Source organism: Trichechus manatus, unplaced genomic scaffold, assembly GCF_000243295.1.
Source record: "Trichechus manatus latirostris isolate Lorelei unplaced genomic scaffold, TriManLat1.0 scaffold00044, whole genome shotgun sequence".
NCBI lineage: Eukaryota > Metazoa > Chordata > Mammalia > Sirenia > Trichechidae > Trichechus > Trichechus manatus.
In genome coordinates this window covers 1,919,566-1,942,185 of record NW_004443980.1, presented here as the reverse complement: position 1 = coordinate 1,942,185, position 22,620 = coordinate 1,919,566, and the positions used below count along the sequence as shown (strand labels likewise).

Below are 22,620 nucleotides of genomic sequence, written 5' to 3'. Positions count from 1 at the left end.
TATGCACACATACATATATACATATGCATATACATGGATTTTAAAACTGGCATTATAAAATTTACATGGTTTTTAGCTCTTTTCTTTTTCGTTTACCATTGTATAATAAAAATATTCACGTCATTAAATTTCGTTTGAAAACATTTTAATTGCTTCACAGCATTCAAGTATGTGTGTTATTTTATTTCATCATATGGAATATAATTTATTTAGTCATTCCCCTATTTTTTGCCACATAGGTTACTTCATATTTTTTTAATTTTTGTTGTAAGGAAGTGATCAACATTTCTTGTTTCTAGTCTGTCTGCACCTCTGATTATACTCTTTAGACAGAATTTAGAAGTAAGAGTAAGAGCTCAAAAAACCTGAGCCCTTTTGTAATTACTGAACTATATACAACCAAAATGCTTTCCAGAAATATAGTAAAATTTGTACTCGCAACAATTATTGCTGGTGAGTATTCATCTTGCATGCTGGACAACATGGAGTGTGATTTTTATTCTTGAAAATTTTTGCCTGTCAAATTAGTTTACTAATTAGTTTACAACCAAACAGTTTTTTCCAAATGTTTGTTGCCCATTTGCATTTTTGAAAATTGTTGATTCATGTCCCTTGCCTGTTTTTGTATTGGAATGGTAATGTTTTTCTTGTTGATTTGTAAGAGTTCATTCTAAATTATGGCTATTAACACTTTTCATGACGTATAGGTACAAATAATTGTCCAATATTTTTTAGCCTTTTTGACTTTTTAACAGTTTTATCTTTCCTGAAATTAAGTATAAAAATCACTTTTCTTTATGATTTTACCATTGTTTTTAAATTATGCTTAGAAAGGTCTTGTCCATCCCAAGATGAAGTAACTTCCACTTAGATTTTAACATTTAACAACCACCATTAAAGTTTGTTTGTTTTAATTTTATTCTTTAATCTATATGTAATTTATTTTGGCCTGTGGTGTCAGGTGATAATCCAACTAGAGAGCTGGCTAACTAGCTAGTTTTCTCAGTGCTCTTTGTTAGCAGGGGCATCTTGTGTTTGTCTAAGGGTGATATTTCTGTCCCGCCCTTCTAAGCGCCACTTCCCTTGTATCCACTGGGAATGGCACTGGTGAGGCAGGAGGTTGGACCATGGGATAGCTTGTCTGAAAGGGACTGTCATTGTTCACCATCCAGTCAAAAAATGAGCCCACTAAGTTATAAGTGATATAATGTGAGAAGGAAGAGTGTGGGGATCACATACTATAGACTTAAAAGATACTTTGGCAATGATTTTGTTCCACAGTCCCCAGGGAGACAGATGATTTTTTTTCTTTGCTGATTCCCATCCAGTATTATGAGCGAGTTGTGGAAGAGATAGCAATTTACAAGGCAGGATCATTTGGAGTCAGCTTTTTGGACAGTATTTCTTTGTTGGAAGGATGGGACAGCTCTTCTGCTGCTCCCGATATGCCTTGTAATACAGGTGATCTTTGGGACATTATAGTGTTGTCCTTGGTTTCCACAGAGTGCAGTTCCTCTCTCTGATGACGCAGATTGAATTGCAGTCTGTCAGTCCCATTGTTGGTGTCATTGCACTAATGTGCCCTCCAGAACTATCCCCTCAAGTAAACTATTGTAACATCCCACTCCTTGGGAGGCGGCAGTTTGGTCTTCTGACTCTTTTAACATATTCTGTCTCTTAGGTCTGAATTAATTCAGAACTTCTTTTTCATAATCACTCTCTTAGGAAGCATGTTAGTAGTGAAGGTTTACCTCCCCTTACTAAACTTCGAGACATACACAGTCTTGTTTGATTTACACGAATGGTTTGTGAATGTTATGATTCATGACAATTTTTCTCTCTTATTTCCATTAACAGAAAAATAGCAAAATGACTGCAGCTCAGAAGGCTTTGGCTAAAGTTGACAAGAGTGGAATGAAAAGTATTGATAGCTTTTTTGGTGCAAAAAACAAAAAAAAAGATTTGAAACTTTGAAGATAAAATGTAGCAAAACTTTGTTTTTGCTTTTTACATGTTCCATTTTCGTCCTTCTTCCATGCCACTATACTTCCTGATCTTTAATGGTTGCCTTTTGGGGAGAAACCAAAAAAAACAAAACAAAACAAAAAAATGTCAACCAAAGAAGCTGAAGGACAGTTTTCATATTGACTTGAACATTCTTTGTATTTGATTTTTGTGTTCCTGAACAAAATATGGGAAAGTAATTGTGTAACTTCGTGGCTTGTGGCCTTTGGAGTCTTGTTTGACATAATGAAAAGTAATCAGGTAAATAGAATTAACATGTAGTAGCATAATTCCCTCAATAAAATGACATGTGATGGTATTTGTGTGTGTGCCTATTATTTCATACACCTTTGCCACACAATAGCTATAGCAATACTGTTTTCAGTATACTGAGAGAAATGATATAGCAAAGCTATCAGGTAAACTACTACCTTTCAAAAGGCTTTAGTTTTTAGTAAATCTTTAATGGTATTTTTCAGTTTTTATGAATATATATGTTCATTGTAGAAAACATACATAGATGATAGATAGCTAGGTAGGTAGGTAGGTACGTAAGATAAATAGACAGATAGATAGATCACTGTAATCAAGTTGATTCCAACACTTGTGACGACCTTATATAAAACAGAATGGAGTATTTCCTGGTCTTGCATCATCCTCACAATTTCCAGCATGTTCTAGTCCATCATTCTGCCTATTGTGCAAATTCATCTCACCGAGGGTCTCCTTTGCCCTCACTGGCCCTCTACCAGTGGCATCATTGGGTTGATATCACCCCGTAAGGTTACTTATGGTGTCACCCCCACCATGGACCTCCTCCCATACCAGAACATAAAGAAACCTTAGTAGTTTTTTTTGTAATTCCTGTATATCACTCCTTCTTTTCCTTTAATTACTACTTCATTCTACAAGAAGTTATTGATATGTTGTTGTCGGTTGCCATTGAGTCGGTTCCGACTCATAGCAACCCTGTGTACAACAGAATGAAACACTGCCTATTCCTGTACCATCCTCACAGTTGTTGCTATGTTTGAGCCCATTGTCACAGCCACTGTGTCAGTCCATCTCATTGAGGATCTTCCTCTTTTTCACTGACCCTCTGTCAAGCATAATGTCATTCTCCAGAGACTGGTCCATCCTGATAACATGTCCAAAGTATGTGACACGAAGTCTTGCCATCTTGGCTTCTAAAGAGCATTCTGGCTGTACTTCTTCCAAGACAGACTTGTTCATTTTTTCTGACAGTCCATGGTGTGTTCAATATTCTTCACCAACACGGTAGTTCAAAGGTATCAATTCTTCTTTGGTCTTCCTTATTCATTATCCAGCTTTCACATGCATATGAGATGACTGAAAATATCATGGCTTGGGTCAGGTGCACCTTAGTCGTCAAAGTAACATCTTTGCTTTTCAACACTTTAAAGAGGTCTTTTACAGCAGATTTGCCCAATGCAATACGTCATTTGATTTCTTGAGTGCTGTTTCCATGGGTATTGATTGTGGATTCAAGTAAAATGAAATTCTTGACAAATTCTATATTCCCTCCATTTATCATGATGTTGCTTATTGGTCCAGTTGTGAGGATTTTTGTTTTCTTTATGTTTGTTTTCTTTACGTTGAGGTGTAATCTTCATCAGTAAGTGCTTCAAGTCCTCTTCACAGCAAGAAAGGTGTCATCTGCATGTCACAGGTTATTAATGAGTCTTCCTCCAATCCTGATGCCATGTTCTTCTTCATATATAGTCCAGCTGCTCGGATTATTTGCTCAGCATATGGATCGAATAAATTTAGTGAAAGGACACAACCTTGACGCATACCTTTCCTGATTTTAAACCACACAATATCCCCTTGTTCTATTTGAATGACTCTTTCTTGGTCTATGTACAGACTCCGCATGAGCACAATGAAATGTTCTGGAATTCCCATTCTTCACACTTATCTATAATTCGTTGTGATCTACAGTCGAATGCCTTTGCATAGTTAATAAAGCACAGCTAAACAGCTTTCTGGTATTCTCTGTTTCCCTCCAAGATCCATCTGATATCAGCAAAGATAGTCCTCATTCCATGACTTCTTCTGAATCCAGCTTGAATTTCTGGCAGTTCCCTGTCGATGTACTGCTGCAACCATTTTTTGAATGATTTTCAGCAAAATTTTACTTCTGTGTGATATTAATGATATCGTTTGATAATTTCCACATTTTGTTGAATCACCTTTCTTAGGAATGGACACAAATATGGATCTCTCCCAGTGAGTTGGCCAGGTATCTCTTCCAAATTGCTTGGCATGCATGAGTGAGTACCTCCATCGCTGCATCCATTTGTTGAAACATCTCAAATGGTATTCTGTCAATTCCTGGAGGCTTGTTTTTCCCCAATACCTTCAGTGCAGCTTGAGCATCTTCTTTCAATACCATCAGTTCTTGATCATATGCTACCCCTGAAATGGTTGAACATCAACCAGTTCTTTTTGGTACAGTGACTCTGTATTCCTTCTGTCTTCTTTTGATGCTTCCTGCGTCATTAATATTTTACCCGTAGAATCCTTCAAAATTGCAACTCAAGGCTTGAATTTTTTCTTCAGTTCTTTCAGCATAAGAAATCTTGTGTGTGTTCTTCCGTTTGGTTTTTTTAACTCCAGGTCTTTGCACGTTTCATTATAATACTTTACTTTCTCTTCTCAAGCTGCCCTTTGAAATTTTCTGTTCAGCTCTTTTACTTCATCATTTCTTCCATTTGCTTTAGCTTCTTGACATTCAAGAGCAAGTTTCAGAGTCTCTTCTGACATCGAATTTGGTCTTTTCTTTCCTATCTTTTCAGTGACCTCTTGCTTTTTTAATGTATGATGTCCTTGATGTCATCTCACAACTTGTCTGGTCTTCACTCATTAGTGTTTAGTGCATCAAATCTATTCTTGAGATGATCTGAAGATTCAGGTGGGATATCCTCAAGGTCGTATTTTGGTTCTTGTGGACTTGTTCTAATTTTCTACAGCTTCAACTTGAACTTGCATATGAGCGATTGATGGTCTGTTCTGCAGTCGGCCCCTGGCCTTAGTTCTGGCTGATGTTATTGAACTTTTCCATGGCCTCTTTCCACAGATGTAGTCAGTTTGATTCCTGTGTTTTCGATCCAGTGAAATACAGGTGTATAATAGCCACCTGTGTTGTTGAAAAAAGATATTTGCAGTGAATGTTATTGGTTTTTGCAAAATTCTATCATACAATCTCTGGGGTTGTTTCTATCACCAAGGCCATATTTTCAAACTGCAGATCCTTCTTTGTTTCCAGTTTTTACATTACAGTCACCATTAATTATCAATGCATCTTGATTGCATGTTTGATCAATTTCAGATGCAAAAGTTAGTAAAAATTTTCAATTTCCTCATCTTTGGCTTCAGTGGTTGGTGTGTAAATTTGAATAATAGTCATATTAACTGATTTTCCATGTAGGCGTATGGATATTATCCTATCACTGACAGCCTTGTACTTCAGGCTAGACCTTGAAATGTTCTTTTTGATGATGACGAGTACAATGCCATTCCTCTTCAATTTGTCATTCCCGGCATAGTAGCCCATATGATTGTCTGATTCAAAATGGCCAATACCAGTCCATTTCTGCTCACTAACACCTAGCATATCTATCTTTATGCATTGCATTTCATTTTTGAAGACTTCCAATTTTCCCAGATACATTTCCTTCATACATTCCACATTCTAATTATTAATACTGTTTGCAGCTGTTTCTTCTCATTTTGAGCTGTGCCACATCAGCAAATGAAGGTCCTGAAAGCTTGACTCCATCCATATCATTAGGGTTGACTGACTCTAAGGAGGCAGCTCTTTCCCGGTCATGTTTTGAGTGCCTTCCAACCTGAGGGGCTCATCTTCCAGCACTATATCAGACAGTGTTCTGCTGTTATTCATGAGGTTTTCACTAGCCTTCCAAAGTAGACTACCAGGTCCTTCTTCCTAGTTTGTCTTGGTCTGGAAGCTCCACTGAAACATATTCACAATGGGTGACCCTGGTTTTATTTGAAATACCAGTGACAGCTTCCAGTATCACAGCAACACTCAAGCCACCACAGTACAACAAACTGACAGACTCGTGGTGGGTTATTGATACAGGTTCACAAATACGAATTACCACAATATTTAGCTAAAACACCAGAAAATTTGACAAAATCAGCAACTATAAAAACAGCGGCAGCAATGAAAACAACAGTGCATGCTTATTGTGCCTGCAGATGAAACCATGTGATTCAAAGCATCGTTGTAATTGGGTAATACTGACAGCTCTGACTGGGGCTCATGAGAAGGTTGAAAAAGTAAATTAGCAGAGAATTTTAGCCTTGTAGGTATATTGATGCATGTAAGCTGGGCTTACGAAAAATGTTTTTGTTGTTGTAACTAACTATGGGGGTATTTTTATAAAAAACAATAAATTTCAGCTGAAACACTGCACAAAAATTTTATAGACAGTTATTTTGGTGTTACCCCTTCTGGCAGTGTGACTCAGTGTGGTCCACACCCTTGCACTCCCCTAGTGATGCCACTGCCCTCTGCTTAACCAAACATCACGTCCTACTTTAGTGATTGATCCCTCCAGATGATGTGTCCAAAGCAAGAGAGTTGGACAGTGTTCTGTTGTAATCCATAAGGTTTTTACAGGTTAAGTTTTGAAAGTAGATCACCAGGCCTTTCTTCCTAGTCTGTCTTATTCTGGAAGCTCCACTGAAACCTGTCCACCAATGGTGACCCTGCTGGTCGTTGAAATACTGTGGTGTAGTTTCTGGCATCACAGCAACATGCAAGCCGCCACAGTACAAGAAACTGACAAAGGGTAGTGGGTAAAAAAATATAGAAAAGTATAAAATGAAAATTGTAATCTTCCAAATTTTCATTTTTCAGAGATAATATGGTAATTTTTTATTATAATTTTTAAAAAGAAATTGTAGTAGTAATTTTATAACTTTTTTTTGGACATTATTTCATGAGCATTTTCCCAGGCTATTATGTATTCTGCATAAATATTTTTTAAAGACAGTGTAGTAGTACCAGTTAATTCTGACTCATGGCGACCCATGTGTGTCAGAGTAGAATTGTGCTCCATAGGGTTTTCAATGGCTAATTTTTCGGAAGCAGCTCACCAGGAAGTACTTCTTTGAGGCAACTCAAACCTCCAACCTCTTGGTAAGCAACCAAGTACATTAACCATTTGCATGACCCAGGGACTCCAAAGACAGAATAATTTTCCATTATTTATATATTTGATTATTTAATAACCATGACCCTATTTTGGATATTTAGATTATTTCCAGATGGTCACTGTTATAAATAATGTTGTGAGGAAATCAGATTATATGTAAATATTTGTTCATGACTTTTATTCTTTCCTTAGAATGACTTTCTCTTCCTGTGACAGGGTATCCCAGGCTCTTCCTATATTTCTCCTGCCCAAGCCCTGGAATCAGCCTTTTTTCCAAGGAGCCCAGTTCCTTTTTTTAGTGGAGAATGGTATTTAGAAGCCAAGATCTAGGCACAAAGTGTGCTCATTTCTATTGGTGTGTCATTGCCCACTTATAGGCCCATTTAGTGGCCAGAGCTAGGAAATGTATGTGTGCGTGCGTGTATGTACATACACATGATATACTCCTTTATCAAAACTTCTGAATCTATTGATACATATATAGACACACACACACACACATGTGTGATCTTTATTGTCAAGTTGAAGAAGTTCTCATGTATTCCTAGTTCACTAAGGGTTTTTATCATGAATGAATATTAAATTTTGTCAAATACTTTTTCTCCATCTATTGAGATGATCATATAGTTTCCCTTTAATAATGGAATGTCTTTTAACAGGTAAATTAAAATGATTAATTTTTAAGTTGCTAATATAGACTATTATGCTATGCTCTTTTTATATTTTTTATTATGGTAAAAATATATATTTGCCAATTCAAAAATTTTACATATAGAATTGAATGACATTGAGTACATTCATAATATTATGCAACCATTGCCACTATCTTTTTCCAAATTATTCCACCACCATTAACAGAAACTCAGTGCCCCCTAAGCAATAACTCCCCATTTCCCCTTCCCTCTCACCCCTGGTAACCACTAATAAGCTTTGGTCTCTATACATTTGCCTATTTCATATAAGTGGGATCATATGGTATTTGTCCTCTTGACTTATTTGACTCAGCATAATGTTTTCAAGACCTGTCCTTGTTGTAACATGTATCAGGACTTCATTTCTCTTTATGGCTGAATAATATTCCAATGTATGTATATACTACATTTTGTTTATCCATTCATCTCATGATGGACATTTCAGTTTCCACCTTTTGCCTGTTGTGTATAGTGCTGAAATGAACATTGGCGTATAGGTTTCTGTTTGTGTTCCTGCTTTCAATTTTGGGGGGTATATACCTAGCTTTGGGATTGCTGGGTCATATGGTAGTTCTATGTTTAACTTTTTGAAGAACTGCCAAACTGTTTTCCATAGTGGCTGTACCATTTTGCATTCCTACCAGCAATGGATTGAGTGTTCCAGCTTCTCCACATTCTTGCCAACACCTATTATTTTCTTTTTCTTTTTTTTAAATCATAGCCATAGTCTTAGTCATATAGTGCTGCTGTAACAGAAATACCACAAGTGGATGACTTTAACAAAGAGAAATTTATTCTCTCACAGTCTAGGAGGCTAGAAGTTTGAATTCATGGTGCCAGCTCCAGGGGAAGGCTTTCTGTCTGTGTTAGCTCTGGGGGAACATCGTTGACATCAATCTTCCCCTGGTCAAGGAACTTCTCAGCAAAGGGACCCTGGGTCCAAAGGACGTGCTCTGCTTCTGGCACTACTTTCTTGGTGATATGAGGTCCCCATGTCTCTTTGCTCACTTCTCTCTTTTATATCTCAAAAGAGATTGGCTTAAGACACAATCCAATCTTGTAGGCTGAGTTCTGCCTGATTAAAATAACTGCCACTAATCCCATCTCATCAACATCATACAGAGAGGATTTACAACACATAAGAAAATCACATCAGATGACAAAATGATGGACAATCACACAATACTGGGAATGATGGCCTAGCCAAATTGATACACAGATTTTTGGGAAACACAATACAATCCATGACAGCCATGCTAGTGAGGGTGAGGTCACATCTCATTGTAGTTTAGATTTTTATCTCTTTAATGACTAATGATGTTGAGCATCTTTTCATGTGCTTGTTAGCCATTTGTATATCCTCTTTGGTGAAATGTCTATTTGAGTCTTTGTTGTTAAGTTGTAGGAGTTCTTTATATATTCTGGATATTAAACCCCTAGCAGATATATGGGTCCCCAAAATTTTCTCCCAATCTATAGGTTGTCTCTTCCCTTTGTTGATAAAGTCTTTTGAATGATTGACTTTTGAATGTTAAACTTGCAGTCCTGCTAAACTGTACCTGGTCACAGTGTATTTATTCTTTTCATATATAGTATTAGGTTATGTTTCCTATATTAAGGATTTTTGTATCTCTGTTCATGAGGGATATTTATCTGTAATTTTCTTTACTTATAATGACTTTGGTTTGGTATCAGGGTAAAACTGGCCTTATGAAATGAGTTGAGAAATATTCTCTCATCTATTTTCTGAAAGAGTTTGTGTAAAACTGGTATAATTTCTTCTTTATATGTTGTACAGAATTCATCAATGAAGCCATTTGGTCCTAGAATTTTCTTCCTGTGAAAGTTTTTAATTACTAACTCAATTTCTATATTAGATATAGGTCTATGCTGATTTTCTCCTTTTTGTGCCAGTTTTGATAATTTGTCTTTCAAAAAAATGTGTCTATTTCATCTAAGTTATAAAATTTATTAGCATAACTTGTTCATCGTATTTTTATTATTCTGTTAGGATCTGTGTATCTATAGTGATATTACATAAACATAAAGCAATTATCAAAATCAGAAAATTGACAGTGATACAATACTATTAGCCATCTACGACCTTATTTCAGTTTCACTTGTTTTTTCACTAATGTCCTTTTTCTGCTCCATGTCCAATGCAGGACTCACATTGTATTTAGTTGTCGTATTTCCTCAGTCTTGTCTAATCTGTAAGAATCCCTCAGTCTCTATTTGTCTTTCAATGACCTTGACGCTTTGGGGAATATTGGTCAGTTATTTTGTAGAATGCTCCTTAATTAGGGTTTGTTTGGTATTTTTTACATGATAAGGTTGAGATTATATGTTCTGGCAAGAATACCACAGAAATGATGTTGGTCACTTCTCAGGGCATCCTATCAAGGGTACATGTCGTGGATTGAATTATGTCCCCCAAAAAATGTGTGTATCAATTTGGCCAGGCCATGATTCCTGGTATTCTGTGTTTTTCCTATAAATTGTAAATCCTGCCTCTATGATGTTAATGAGGGAGGATGGGCAGCAGTTGTGTTAGTGAGGCAGGACTCAGTCTACAAGATTGGATTGTATCCTGAGGCAATGTCTTGAGATATAAAAGACAGAAGTGAGCAGTGAGACAGGGGGACCTCATACCATCAAGAAAGCAGTGCCAGAAGCAGAGCGCATCCTTTGGACCAGGGTCCCTGCGCCGAGAAGCTGCTAGTCTGGGGGAACACTGATGAGAAGGCCAAGAGAGAGAGAAAGACTTCCCCTGGAGCTGACACCCTGAATTTGGACTTTTAGCCTACTTTACTGTAAGGAAATAAACTTCTCTTTGTTAAAACCATCCACTTGTGGTATTTCTGTTATAGCAGCACTAGATGGCTAAGACAGAATTTGGTACCGAGAGAGTGGGGTGCTCCTCTAACAAATACCTACAATGTGGAAGCGGTTTTAAAACTGTGAATGGATAGACGTGCAGCAGTGACAGAGGACCAGCAGCAGCAGAGAACCTACAGCAGCAGAACCAGTGCAAGATGGCGCTGGAGCCAACCCACCGAGAGAGAAAGCTGAATGCTTGTGAGCAGGAGGCTACCTGGCGGAGTGGGGTGCCTCTGGTCACTTAGCGGTGGAGCTAGGCTTGCTGACCCACAGAGCAAGGGAGCTGAGTGCCTGTGTGCACGAGGCTTTCTGGCAGAGTGGGGCGCCTCCAGGCACTTACCGGTAGAGCTACCCAGCTTTGAAACACTTGCCCCAGCAGGGCAGATGCGGGCTTGAGGCCCCTAGAGCCAAGAGGCCACAGGAAGCAGAAGCTGAAGAGAGAAAACACAAGAAGCCAAGCTGCCTCAGTCTCAAAAGGTATGGCCATGACCTCAGGGGTTTCAAAGGGTGGAGCAATGGCCTCTGGTGCTTCTAAGGGTGGAGTCGCCACTCAGATGGACTGGGAGAATGGTGCGCCTAAAGCCCAGGGAGCAGAGTTGCTGTCCCAGTGGGCCTGGAAGGCGGAGCTGAAGCCCAGGGCCGAGGGGCCTCCACTCAAAATCCAGAGACTGTGGCCAATACCTAGAGTCTGGAGGGCAGGGCCATTGTATAAATTGTCTTGGAGAACAGAAGATTATTTTCAAAGCCTTAAGGGCTAATGTAATGTGTTCTGCTGACTTGCTTGGTGCCTGTTATCCCTTCTTTTAGTCTAGTTTATCCCATTTGTAATGGAAATGTCTAGCTTGTGCCCGTTCTGCCGTGGTACCTTTGGAAACAGATAACTTGTATTCTAGATTTCACAGATGAAGAGGAATTTTTGGATTTTGGACTTGGAGTTAAGACTTTTGCTATGATATAATGGGGTGAATATGTTTTCCATGTTGCAAGGATGTGATTTTTGGGGGGCCAAAGGGTAGAATGTCATGGTTTGAGTTATGTCCCCCCAAAAAATGTGTGTATTAATTTGGCTGGGCCTTGATTCCCAGAATTGTGTGGTTAGTCTCCATTTTGTGATTGTAATTTTATGTTAAACAAGATTTGGGTGGGACTGTAACACCACCCTTACCCAGGTCATATCCTTGATCAAATGTAAAGGGAGTTTCCCTAGGGTGTGGCCTGCACCACCTTTTACCTTACAAGAGATAAAAGGAAAAGGAAGCAAGCAGAGAGTTGGGGACCTCATCCCATCAAGAAAGCAGTGCCAGGAGCAGAGCACGTCCTTTGGACTGGGGTCCCTGTGCAGAGAAGCTGCTAGTCCAGGGGAACACTGAAGAGAAGAAGGCCGACAAAGAGAAAAAGACTTCCCCTGGAGCTGATGCCCTGAGTTTGGACTTTTAGCCTACTTTAACTGTGAGGAAATAAATTTCTCTTTGTTAAAGCCATCCACTTGTGGTGTTTCTGTTATAACAGCACTAGATGACTAAGACAAGGGTACATGATGTCAATATGTTTTATTACTAGTGATACTAACTCTGATTACTTGGCTAAGGTGTTGTCTGCCGGGTTTCTTCACTGTAAAGCCACTATTTTTCCCTTTATATTTCATAAGTATCTATTAAATACTTAGAAACTATGCAAACATGCTGTTTCTCATGTGATCATTTAATAATACTAACAAACACCGTATAGCACTTATGTGTTTGGCACTGTTCTAAGCACTTGACATACAATAATTCGTTTAATCCCCACAGTAACTCTAGTTGTTGGGCAGGGTGCCATAGGAACCACGATAATGACAACCAACCCAAAGGACAGAGGAGAGAAGAGGCTATGTAAACACTGGCGCTGGCATCCCTATTGGAGGTGATCTCTTTAACAGCAGGAACTCTGCTATTCAAGTTTGTGTCTTGCGCAGTGCTAAGCACAGAGTATGTGACTAGTAAATGTTGAGTACATGATAGGCAAATAGTTTGAATAATCTAACCAGTTGAGACTTGACTGTATTTTTCCAAGGGCCAAAGTCAAGATCTTGATCTGTCTTGGTCTTTCAAAGAGCCAAAGGTGTTATCTGGCCTTCTTTTTTTGTCTTTCAACATGCCAAGCTTGTTCCCACATTGGTGCCTTTGTATGACTGGTTTGTCTTTACACCCTTTCCTCCAGATCTTCACATGGCTGGTTCCATCTTGTCATCATCACTCATCTCAAAAATCATGTTTTCGGAGATGCAATCTCTGATCTTCCTCATCTGCCTCCACTTCACTCCTCCTCAGTCCCTCTCCATCCCATTACTCTGCCTTATCTTTCTTGATAGGACCTTGGCTGGCTGGTTCATGATCATATCCACAGCACCTAACACAGGGCAGCACAACAGATTAGGCCTTTAGTAAATAGTTGTTGCATGAGAGAACTAGTCAACTAACCAATCAGTCTTTACTGGACACTTCAGACATGTCTTGTGCAGTATATTTGGGTCCTTTGAATGGCCTGTGGTTTCCAACTAGAACTTCAAGTTTCATTCTAAGAGTAATGCTCCAGTATTTGAAGTCCAAACTTCTTGTATGGATCTTACTTGTAAATCAATGATGTGGGCAGTAAATGAAATAACACAATCTTTAACCTCTCTGGATAAAGGGCTGTGAATTTTCTTCGGTCAGTTCATGTGGACTGTACTTCTCTAGTCATTTTATCTGTGTTACAAGACCAGAAGGTAGAATACATTTTTTGTATCTGTATGGCTGTCCTAATTAATAAGCTTTCTTTTAAATGGCATTTAGAGATTATTTATATTAAGCCCACAACCTAAATGATTGAAGTTGGAAAATACATATGGTATCTATAAACTCCTTGTCTTCCCAGGAGTGTTAAATAGGAGTTCTCACCATGACTTAGCCACAGATTAAATGGCAATTTGGGAGATCATCAGTTTTGTTTTCTTGCATATTTCACTTTACCTTTGATGCCAAGATGAAGATCCTAATCTCGCTTGCAATGTGCAACATTAACTAGGAGTTGAGTGGTAATTGAAGATGAAAGGTGTTACCATGCCAAGTGCTGTTTTGGCGAATAATATTAGGAACAAATTGATACGGGCTTATACCTACACACACACGCATACATACATAGGCACACACGTACATATGCATAGTTAAGCACACACAAACATATACTACACATATATGCATATACGCATGCATACACACATATATCCTATCCTTTCAAATTTTTTTGAAGAATTTCAAACTAGAGCTTTTTTAGACTTTATTATACCAAACATTGGGGTACTTTAGCTAACTCAAATCTGTTGGCCCATTGCTTCTCTTGTTACATCTTTTTTTCTTTTTGATTAATGTGTTGAGTGTGGGAAAAGTATCAAAAAATTTCTGCAAACTATAAAACCATTTGGGTGCACATGCACAGGAGCCTCTATCTTTTTCATCAAACCACATATATTTCTTAACTGATCCCGGCGTACCACTATTGTACTATCTAATTTATTTTCAATTCACATTTTCCATATACTGTCAGCTCTCAGGCCCTTTCACCTGTCAAGGCTTATACTCCTCTGCACTGCCCAGGAGCTTTTTGTCCATAATGTTTAATGTGGATGTCTAGTGGGTTGTTTTTCGTTGGCTCGGGTCTGTTTTGTAGTGTGCTGCTGTCCATTCCCAGGATCATACTTATTATATGCAAACTTGTGGCAACAATAAACATATCTTCATTTTTAAAAATGTAAATGAAGTGAAAAGGGGCTTCAAATAACAACCTTGTTTCAGTACTAAAAAGACCAATTAATTTTTAAAAATTTACTGCGGTAAATATATAGGTAATAAGACATTTGCCATTTTAACAATCTCTTCAAGTATATTCAGTAACATTAACTACTTTTACCATGTTGTTCAACCATCACCACTAACTGTTCCTGAATTTTACCAACATCCTTCACAGAAACTCAGTATCCCCTAAGCATTGTATCTTTGTTTCCTCCTCCCTCCCACCTGCCTCTGATAATCACTAATAAACTTTGGTCTCTATGTTTTTGTTGTACTTAGAGGCCGCCAAGTCGGTTCTGACTCATAGCGACACTATGTGCAACAAAACGAAACACTGCCCGGTCCTGGGCCATCTTCATAATTGTTGTTATGCTTGAGCCAGTGGTTGCAGCCACTGTGTGAATCCATCTGATTGAGGGTCTTCCTCTTTTTCGCTGACTCTCTACTTTCCCAAGCATAATGTCCTTTTCCAGGGACTGGTCCTTCCTGATAACATGTTCAAAGTATATGAGACAAAGTCTTCCCATCCTTGTTTCTAAGGAGCATTCTGGCTGTACTTCTTCTAAGACAGATTTGTTCTTTTTTCTGGCAGTCTATGGTATATTCAGTATTCTTTGCCAACACCATAATTCAAAGGCATCAATCCTTCTTCGGTCTTCTTTATTCATTGTCCAGCTTTGGCATGCATATGAGACAACTGAAAGCACGATGGCTTGGGTCAGGTGCACCTCAGTCCTTAAAGTGACATCTTTGCTTTTTAACACTGTAAAGTGACCTTTTGCAGCAGATTTGCCCAATGCAATGTGTCATTTGATTTCTTGACTGCTGCTTCCATGAGTGTTGATTGTGGATCCGAGTAAAACGAAATCCTTGACAACTTCAATCTTTTCTCTGTGTATCATGATGTTTCTTGCTGGTCCAGTTGTGAAGATTTTTGTTTTCTTTATGTTGAGGCGTAATCCATACTGAAGGCTGTGGTCTTTGATCTTCATCAATCAGTGCTTCAAGCCCTCTTCACTTTCAGCAAGCAAGGTTGTGTCATCTGCCTATCGCAGGTTGTTAATGAGTCTTCCTCCAATCCTGATGCTGAGTTCTTCATATAGTCCAGCTTCTTGGATTATTTGCTCAGCATACAGATTGAGTAAATACAGTGAAAGGATACAACCCTGATGCACACCTTTCCTGACCTTAAAACATGCAGTATCCCCTTGTTCTGTTTGAACGACTGCCTCTTGGTCTATGTACATACAGGTTCCTCATGAGAACAATTAAGTGTTCTGGAGTTCCCATTCTTCGCAGTGTTATCCATAATTTGTTATGATCTACACAGTCAAATGTCTTTGCATAGTCAATAAAACACAGGTAAACATTTTTCTGGTATTCTCTACTTTCAGCCAGGATCCATCTGGCAGCAGTGATATCCCTGGCTCCACATTCTCTTCTGAATCCAGCTTGAGTTTCTGGCAGTTCCCTGTTGGTGTACTGCTGTAACTGCTTTTGAATGATCTTCAGCAAAATTTTACTTGTGTGTGATATTAACAGTATCGTTTGATAATTTCTGCATTCTGTTGGATCACCTTTCTTTGGAATTGGCATAAATATGGACCTCTTCCAGTCAGTTGGCTAGGTAGTTATCTTCCAAATTTCTTGGCATAGACCAGTACTTCCAGTGCTGCTTCCGTTTGTTGAAACATCTCAATTGGTGTTCCATCAATTCCTGGAACCTTGTTTTTCGCCAGTGTCTTCAGTGCTTGGACTTCTTCCTTCAGTACCATCGGTTCCTGATCATATGCTACCTCCTGATGAAATGGCTGAATGTCGACCAGTCCTTTTTGGTAGGGTGACTCTGTAGTCCTTCCATCTTATTTTGATGCATGTATAGTTGCTGTTTATGTTGTTGAAGAAAGGTATTTGCAATGAAGAAGTCGTTGGTCTTGCAAAATTCTATCAAGGGATCTCTGGTGTCATTTCTATCACCAAGGCCATATTTTCCAACTACCGCTCCTTCTTCTTTGTTTCCAACTTTCACATGCCAATCATCAGTAATTATCAATGCATCCTGACTGCATGTTTGATCAATTTCACACTGCAGAAGTTGGTAAAAATCTTCAGTGTTTTCATATTTGTCCTTAGTGGTTCGTGTGTAAATTTGAGTAATAGTCATATTAACTGGTCGTCCTTGTAGGCATATGGATATTATCCTATCGCTGACAGCATTGTACTTCAGAATTGATCTTGAAATGTTCTTTTTGATGATGAATGCAACGCCATTCCTCCTCAATTTGTCTTTCCTGACATAGTAGACCATATGATTATCTGATTCAAAATAGCCAATACCAGTCCATTTCAGCTCACTAATGCCTAGGATATTGATGTTTATACGTTCTATTTAATTTTGGATGACTTCCAGTTTTCCTAGATTCATAATTCATACATTCCACATTCCTATTACTAAAGGATGCTTGCAGCTGTTTATTTTCATTTTGCGTTGTGCCACATTAGCAAATGATGGTCCCAAAAGCTTGACTCCATCCATGTCATTAAGGTCAACTCTATTTTGAGGAGGCAGCTCTTCCCCAGTCATATTTTGAGTGCCTTCCAACTTGAGGGCCTTATATTCTGCAACAATATCAGACAGTGTTCTGCTGCTACTCATAAGGTTTTCACTGAAAAAGAAGTAGACTGCCAGGTCCTTCTTCCTAGTCTGCCTTAGTCTGGAAGCTCCGCTGAAACGTCTCCATCATGGGTGACCCTGCTTGTATTTGCATACCAGTGGCATAGCTTGCAGCATCACAGCAACACACAAGCCCCCACAGTACGACAAACTGACAGACATGTGGGATCTCTATACACTTGCCTATTCTAGGTACCATATTTTACGACACTTACACTTTCTACGTTTGTTTGCCAACCAACCACGCCTCCCCCCCGCCCCCCGCAGGGTATTTTGTAGGTGCGCTATGCTAATTTTTTTTTTACAGCAACGTATAAAAAACATTGGTGTAGGGTGCTTACAAAAATACCTCACGGTGGGGGGCATTGTTGGCAAACAAACATCGAAGGTGCACATTATTTGTGTTAAAAGGCAGTATTTCATATATGTGGGGTCATACTAAAAAGACCAATTAATTTAAAGTAGCTCGATTATACCTAGTGGAGTACCAGCCCTGGCTTAATTCTGTGATCCACTGACAATTCACCAGCATTGCTGGCCCACAGCTGCCTCATCCGTGAGATGGGACTAGATGGCTGAATTTTTTTATGTTCTTTCCTGCAGTCACTGATGATTGGGGAACCCCATCTCATTTACACCCATGAGAATGCTTTTATAGTTAGCATTCATCAAGCAGTCCTCCAGCTCCTAAAATGGATTATCTCATCAATATTATTTTTCTTTTTTTGATTTTCCAAAAATGTCATTTTTCAATGAAAGAAATATAAAGCACAATTATTGCAAAGTAATAATAAAGACTGATAAAATGCTTTGCAATTTCTTAAAGTGCTTTTCATGTGAATTTATCTATTTAATCCTTCCAGAAACCCTAAGACACAAGTGGTATTTTCTCCCCCATTTTACAGATGAAGAAGATAAGCTCAGATTATTGGCCCAAGGTCATACAACTAATAAGTGACTGAGTCTGGACTTGAACTCAAGACCCCTGACTCCAGACTTATTCCACCACACAAATTCCCTCTCCCCAGAGGCTCTACCTTTGACTTCTGTTACATCCTAGTAAGTCACCTCTCCACCAGATCTGATAGACAGCCTCTTCACGTATCTTCGGGATTTACTTTCTCTCTATTCTTCAAGTTGACCTAACTTGACTGGCCATGCTGTATCACATATTATTTTCCAAACATCATTTTCTCCAGGACTAATCCAAAATTTGTTAATTTCCGGGGCTAGCTGTGTTATGCGGTCAAGCCTCTTCCTGGAAGACAAACAGCTCCAGGTCCAGGAAGAGGGTAATGAGTGTTTCCTTAGCGTGCTTGGGAGATGCCCACAAGTTTGACTGGGTCTGGATAATTAGAAGAAATGATTCAATCTGTATGCTCAGCATAATCAGACTGACGAAGTTTTCCCCCTGCATTATCAATCATACCTTATATTTAATAATACTTTACGGTTTTCACAGCAATTATATATTTAGCATTTAAAGTAGTATTTACAACAACCCTCTGAGGTGGACCAGATGGTCAGAGTGCAGCTTTATAGACAGTAAGTGGCAGAACCTGGATGCCCACTATCTTAGTTGCTTAGTGCTGCTTTAACAAAAAATCCCACAAGTGGGTGGCTTTAAAGAACAAGAATTTATTGTCTCACAGTTTGGGAGGCTAGACATCCAAATCAGGGCATTGGCTCTAGGGGAGGGTCCTTCCTTGTTGGTTCCTTGGTATTCCTTCCTGTCTATCTTTCCCTTGTGCGTGTGTTTTTGTGTCTACTCTGCTCTTTTTAAAAGACACTTCTTAGAAGTGACTAGGTTTTGGACCCACCCTATTCTGGTATGACCTCATTTATATAATGAAAAGAAACCCCCTATTTTCAAACTGTCGTATTTACAGGTACAGGAGTTAGGACTTCAACACATATTTGTGGGGGGGGGCGACACAATTCAATCCATAACACCCACTGTTCTATCCTCGAGCCCAGGCCTCTTTCCTTTCTGCTTACCCAGGACATTATTCATACCACTGGCTGTGTAGCTTATGGCCATTTATCCTTAAGTGGTCTGTTTTAATTGTGAATTTTATTTTAAGAAAAGAAAAATCAGATTGTATTCTGCTTCTTTCTCTTGCTCTGTTAATAAATGAATTATGCAGGTCAGTTTGTCCTCAGCAGTGGTAAGCCAAAATTTCACTGAAGCTTCTACTTACCTGGTACATTCGTGTGTCAAATCTTTAATTCATCTGTCAGCATTTTAACATTTACTGTACTTCCATTAATAAATGTTGTTTTGGTGGCCTCACACCAGTCATGCCTATTTAAGAGGGAGAAAAACACCAAATGAGATTTTTCACAGGAACCACAGCTTCTTTGCAGACTTAAAAAAAAGTTACCTTACAGATGTGCTTTAATCAGAAAAATGTGTATAAAATTAAAGCTAGTCGTGTTGTTAGTTCTTGCCAAGGAAAAAAGTCGTCAAGGAATAAGTTTAGACTCATGTATTCATTTAACAACATGTACGGAACAGCCACTACGGGCCAAACACTGTGGTGTTGATTGTTGTTAGTTGCCATCTGGGACCTTTCGGAAGCAGATCACCAGGCCCGTCTTCCAAGGCGCCTCTGAATGTGGTCGAACTGGCAACCTTTTGGCTAGCAATTGAGCACATAACCGTATGTGCTATCCAGGGACTCCTAAACATCATTCTAAACCAAAAACCAAACCCACTGCCATCAAGTTGACTGCAACTCATAGTGACCCTATAGGGTTTCCAAAGTTGTAAATCTTTATGGATGCAGACTGCCACATCTTTTGAGGTACTGGAAACCCAGCTGTAAACATGACAGACAAAAGTGCCTGCCCTCACAGGGTTTCACTTCTAGGGTGGGCAGAGAGCTGATATGTCAGATAGTGCTAGGGGCTTATGGGAAGAGATAAGCAGGATGGGAAGAGAGTTCTGGGGAGGCTGTGAGGGGGTGGTTTTCAATTTTAATTGGTCAGGAAAGGCCTTACCTTCACATCTTATACACATTATGGCACAGCAATCTGATTTCCATCAACAACACCTTTTTTATAACTTGTAGCTCCAGAATAAATTATTTTTGACATTATACTCAATAAGAAACCTACTTATAGTAATTAAGCTTGTTCAGTTATTATTCTTCAGAGGGATATTAGGGGCTACTGTTCAACCAATAAGTCTACATTTATTTATTGGTCTATAAATTAGAGTCTACATAAGGTTTTCTACCTTTTTTTTTAAGAATCTGCCTTAGGAGGATGCAAGAAAGCTGGTGATAGGGAACCCAAGGTTGAGAAGGGACAGTGTTGACATGTCGTGGGGTTGTTAACCATTGTCATAGGGCAATACGTGTACTAACTGTTTAATGAGAAACTATTTGTTCTGTAAACCTTCATCTAAGGTACAAAAAAAAAAAAAGAGTTATCTATGTGAGATCAAATTGACAACAGCAACTCAAAAGGTTTGATGGGAAGCCTAGGGGGCAGTGAGTTGAAGATAATGGTGATGGAATAATTTGGAAAAGGATAGTGAGAATAGCAGCACAACTGGAAGAATGTAATCGATGTCACTGAATTGTACATGTAGAAACTTTTGAAATGGTGTAACTTTGGCTATGTATATTTTCACCAAAGAAAAAGGTCCTCCAAGGTTGAGAAGGGAGAGTGTTGACATGTCATGGGGTTGTTAACCAATGTCATAAAACAATATGTGTATTGACTGTTTAATGATAAACTATTTGTTCTGTAAACCTTCATCTAAAGTACAATTTAAATAAATAAATAAGAATCTGCCTTAAAAAAAAAAAGGAGAAAACATGGTTAAGAATGATTCATCTTAGAACCTTGTTTTCATATGTTTCTTTTATTTTCTTTTTTCTCTAAAATGATAATGTGTATTCCAAAAGTTCGGGCACCCCTAACATTATTTTGCATTTCATTTCCTTTGAACATTGGGAGAAACACGTCCTTCTTGGCCTCCTCTCCAGGAGACCAGTATTTAGGCCTAGAGACATCACCAGGGCTGGCAACACACTGGAGCCCCTCCTTTACTTGCCCTCTTCTCTGAGAAGCAGAAAGGAACAGCTGCTGATTCTCAGGAGTAAACCAGCCAGCCTGGCTTTTCTGTTCTAGTAACTGCAGAGGGTGCTGGGGACTCCAGGTCTTGGCTCACCGTCAGGACGCTACACGTGTTCTCCTTCTCTCTCTAGGCGGCAGCACAGAGACAGAGACGGAACAAGTGAAGCAATTGGCTCCGTGGGAGACTCAGCTGCTGCCTGTGCAACTTCACACACCCAAAGGGCCAAAGACTTTTTTCTTCTGCACTTTCTAGAAAATTACCAAATGCGAAAAGGTGTATTTTAAAGAACTAACCATAAATGCTTTGATTCTATTTGATAATTACCAATTGTCTGTGGGGCAGTGGCCTGACACGCTGAAGCACTTGGCAGTGCTACCGTCACAGAGCTTGAATCTGCCCATCCAGCTTGGCAGGCAGCTGGTCTGAGGACTGCAGGCATGTGACCCTCTGTCCCAGCCCCCAGGCCTCATAAAGGCATGATCTTTGTAGTAGAGTGCTTCAGATCTCAAAATGTTGGCTGGAGAAGGTGCATTGTGAAATTCGGTTCATTTCTTAAGCCTGACCACATTGGCCTGTTCTGCTTCCCTGAGGTCGGGCCTGCATGCTTTAGATATGTTTGTGGTGACTATAAGCACTTGATTCCACACTAAAAGCTTTGGTGAACCAAGTTTCAACCTTTACTTGAAAAAAAAAAAAAAAAAAAGCTTGACCCTTCTTTGCCCCATATGTCAACTTGGCAACTTTTAATCATAATGATACCTAAACATGCACATTTTATGATCTCCTGGAGTTATAAACAATGGCTCATTTTTAAAAGATTTGTCCAGCATGTGTATTACTTTATTTTTTATTTTAAATTCTTTTTTAGAGTGAGGGCATAGGATATGGGGAAGTTTAAAGTAGACACCAAAAGGTAATTTAGTGGGGAATTCTGGGGCATGGAGATTGTGGCTTAAGGGGCAGTGGGGGAAGGGTTGTGCAAAAACGTCCCTGTGTTTAAGCTGCTTGTCCATCGGACGTGCAATAGCAATGGTGGAGGCTGCTAGTCAATCTTCCTGGCTTCAAGCAGCATCCTGAGCCTCTTCTTCAGGTAAGAATTCTGTTATTGAATCTCTACGCTTAGCTCCATCTGGTAAGTAGAGCTTGGATCTGGGAAGTGCCCTGTATTTTTCACTCACCTCTTTTCACACGTAGGGATTTTCCCACACTGCTGTAGTTGATAAGTGAATCCTCCTTTCTGTCCAAGAACCCAAAGCCAGGAAGT

At 39.1% G+C, this 22,620-nt stretch overlaps 1 protein-coding gene across 5 annotated transcripts in view; it reads left to right on the top strand.

Moving 5' to 3' along the window:
• RNASEH2B (ribonuclease H2 subunit B) overlaps positions 1 to 22,059 on the top strand; it is a 142,383-nt gene extending 120,324 nt beyond the window's left edge. For 3 of the 5 annotated variants that reach the window (XM_023731529.1, XM_023731525.1, XM_023731526.1), the window contains one exon: positions 1,858 to 2,323. In XM_023731529.1, the coding sequence (XP_023587297.1) occupies positions 1,858 to 1,974 (117 nt within the window). In that variant the 3' untranslated portion in view covers positions 1,975 to 2,323. Of the gene's footprint in view, positions 1 to 1,857; positions 2,324 to 21,486 lie in introns of those variants that run through there. The other 2 variants (XM_023731527.1, XM_023731528.1) reach the window with 2 other exon arrangements.
• The last annotated feature ends 561 nt before the right edge of the window (positions 22,060 to 22,620 follow it).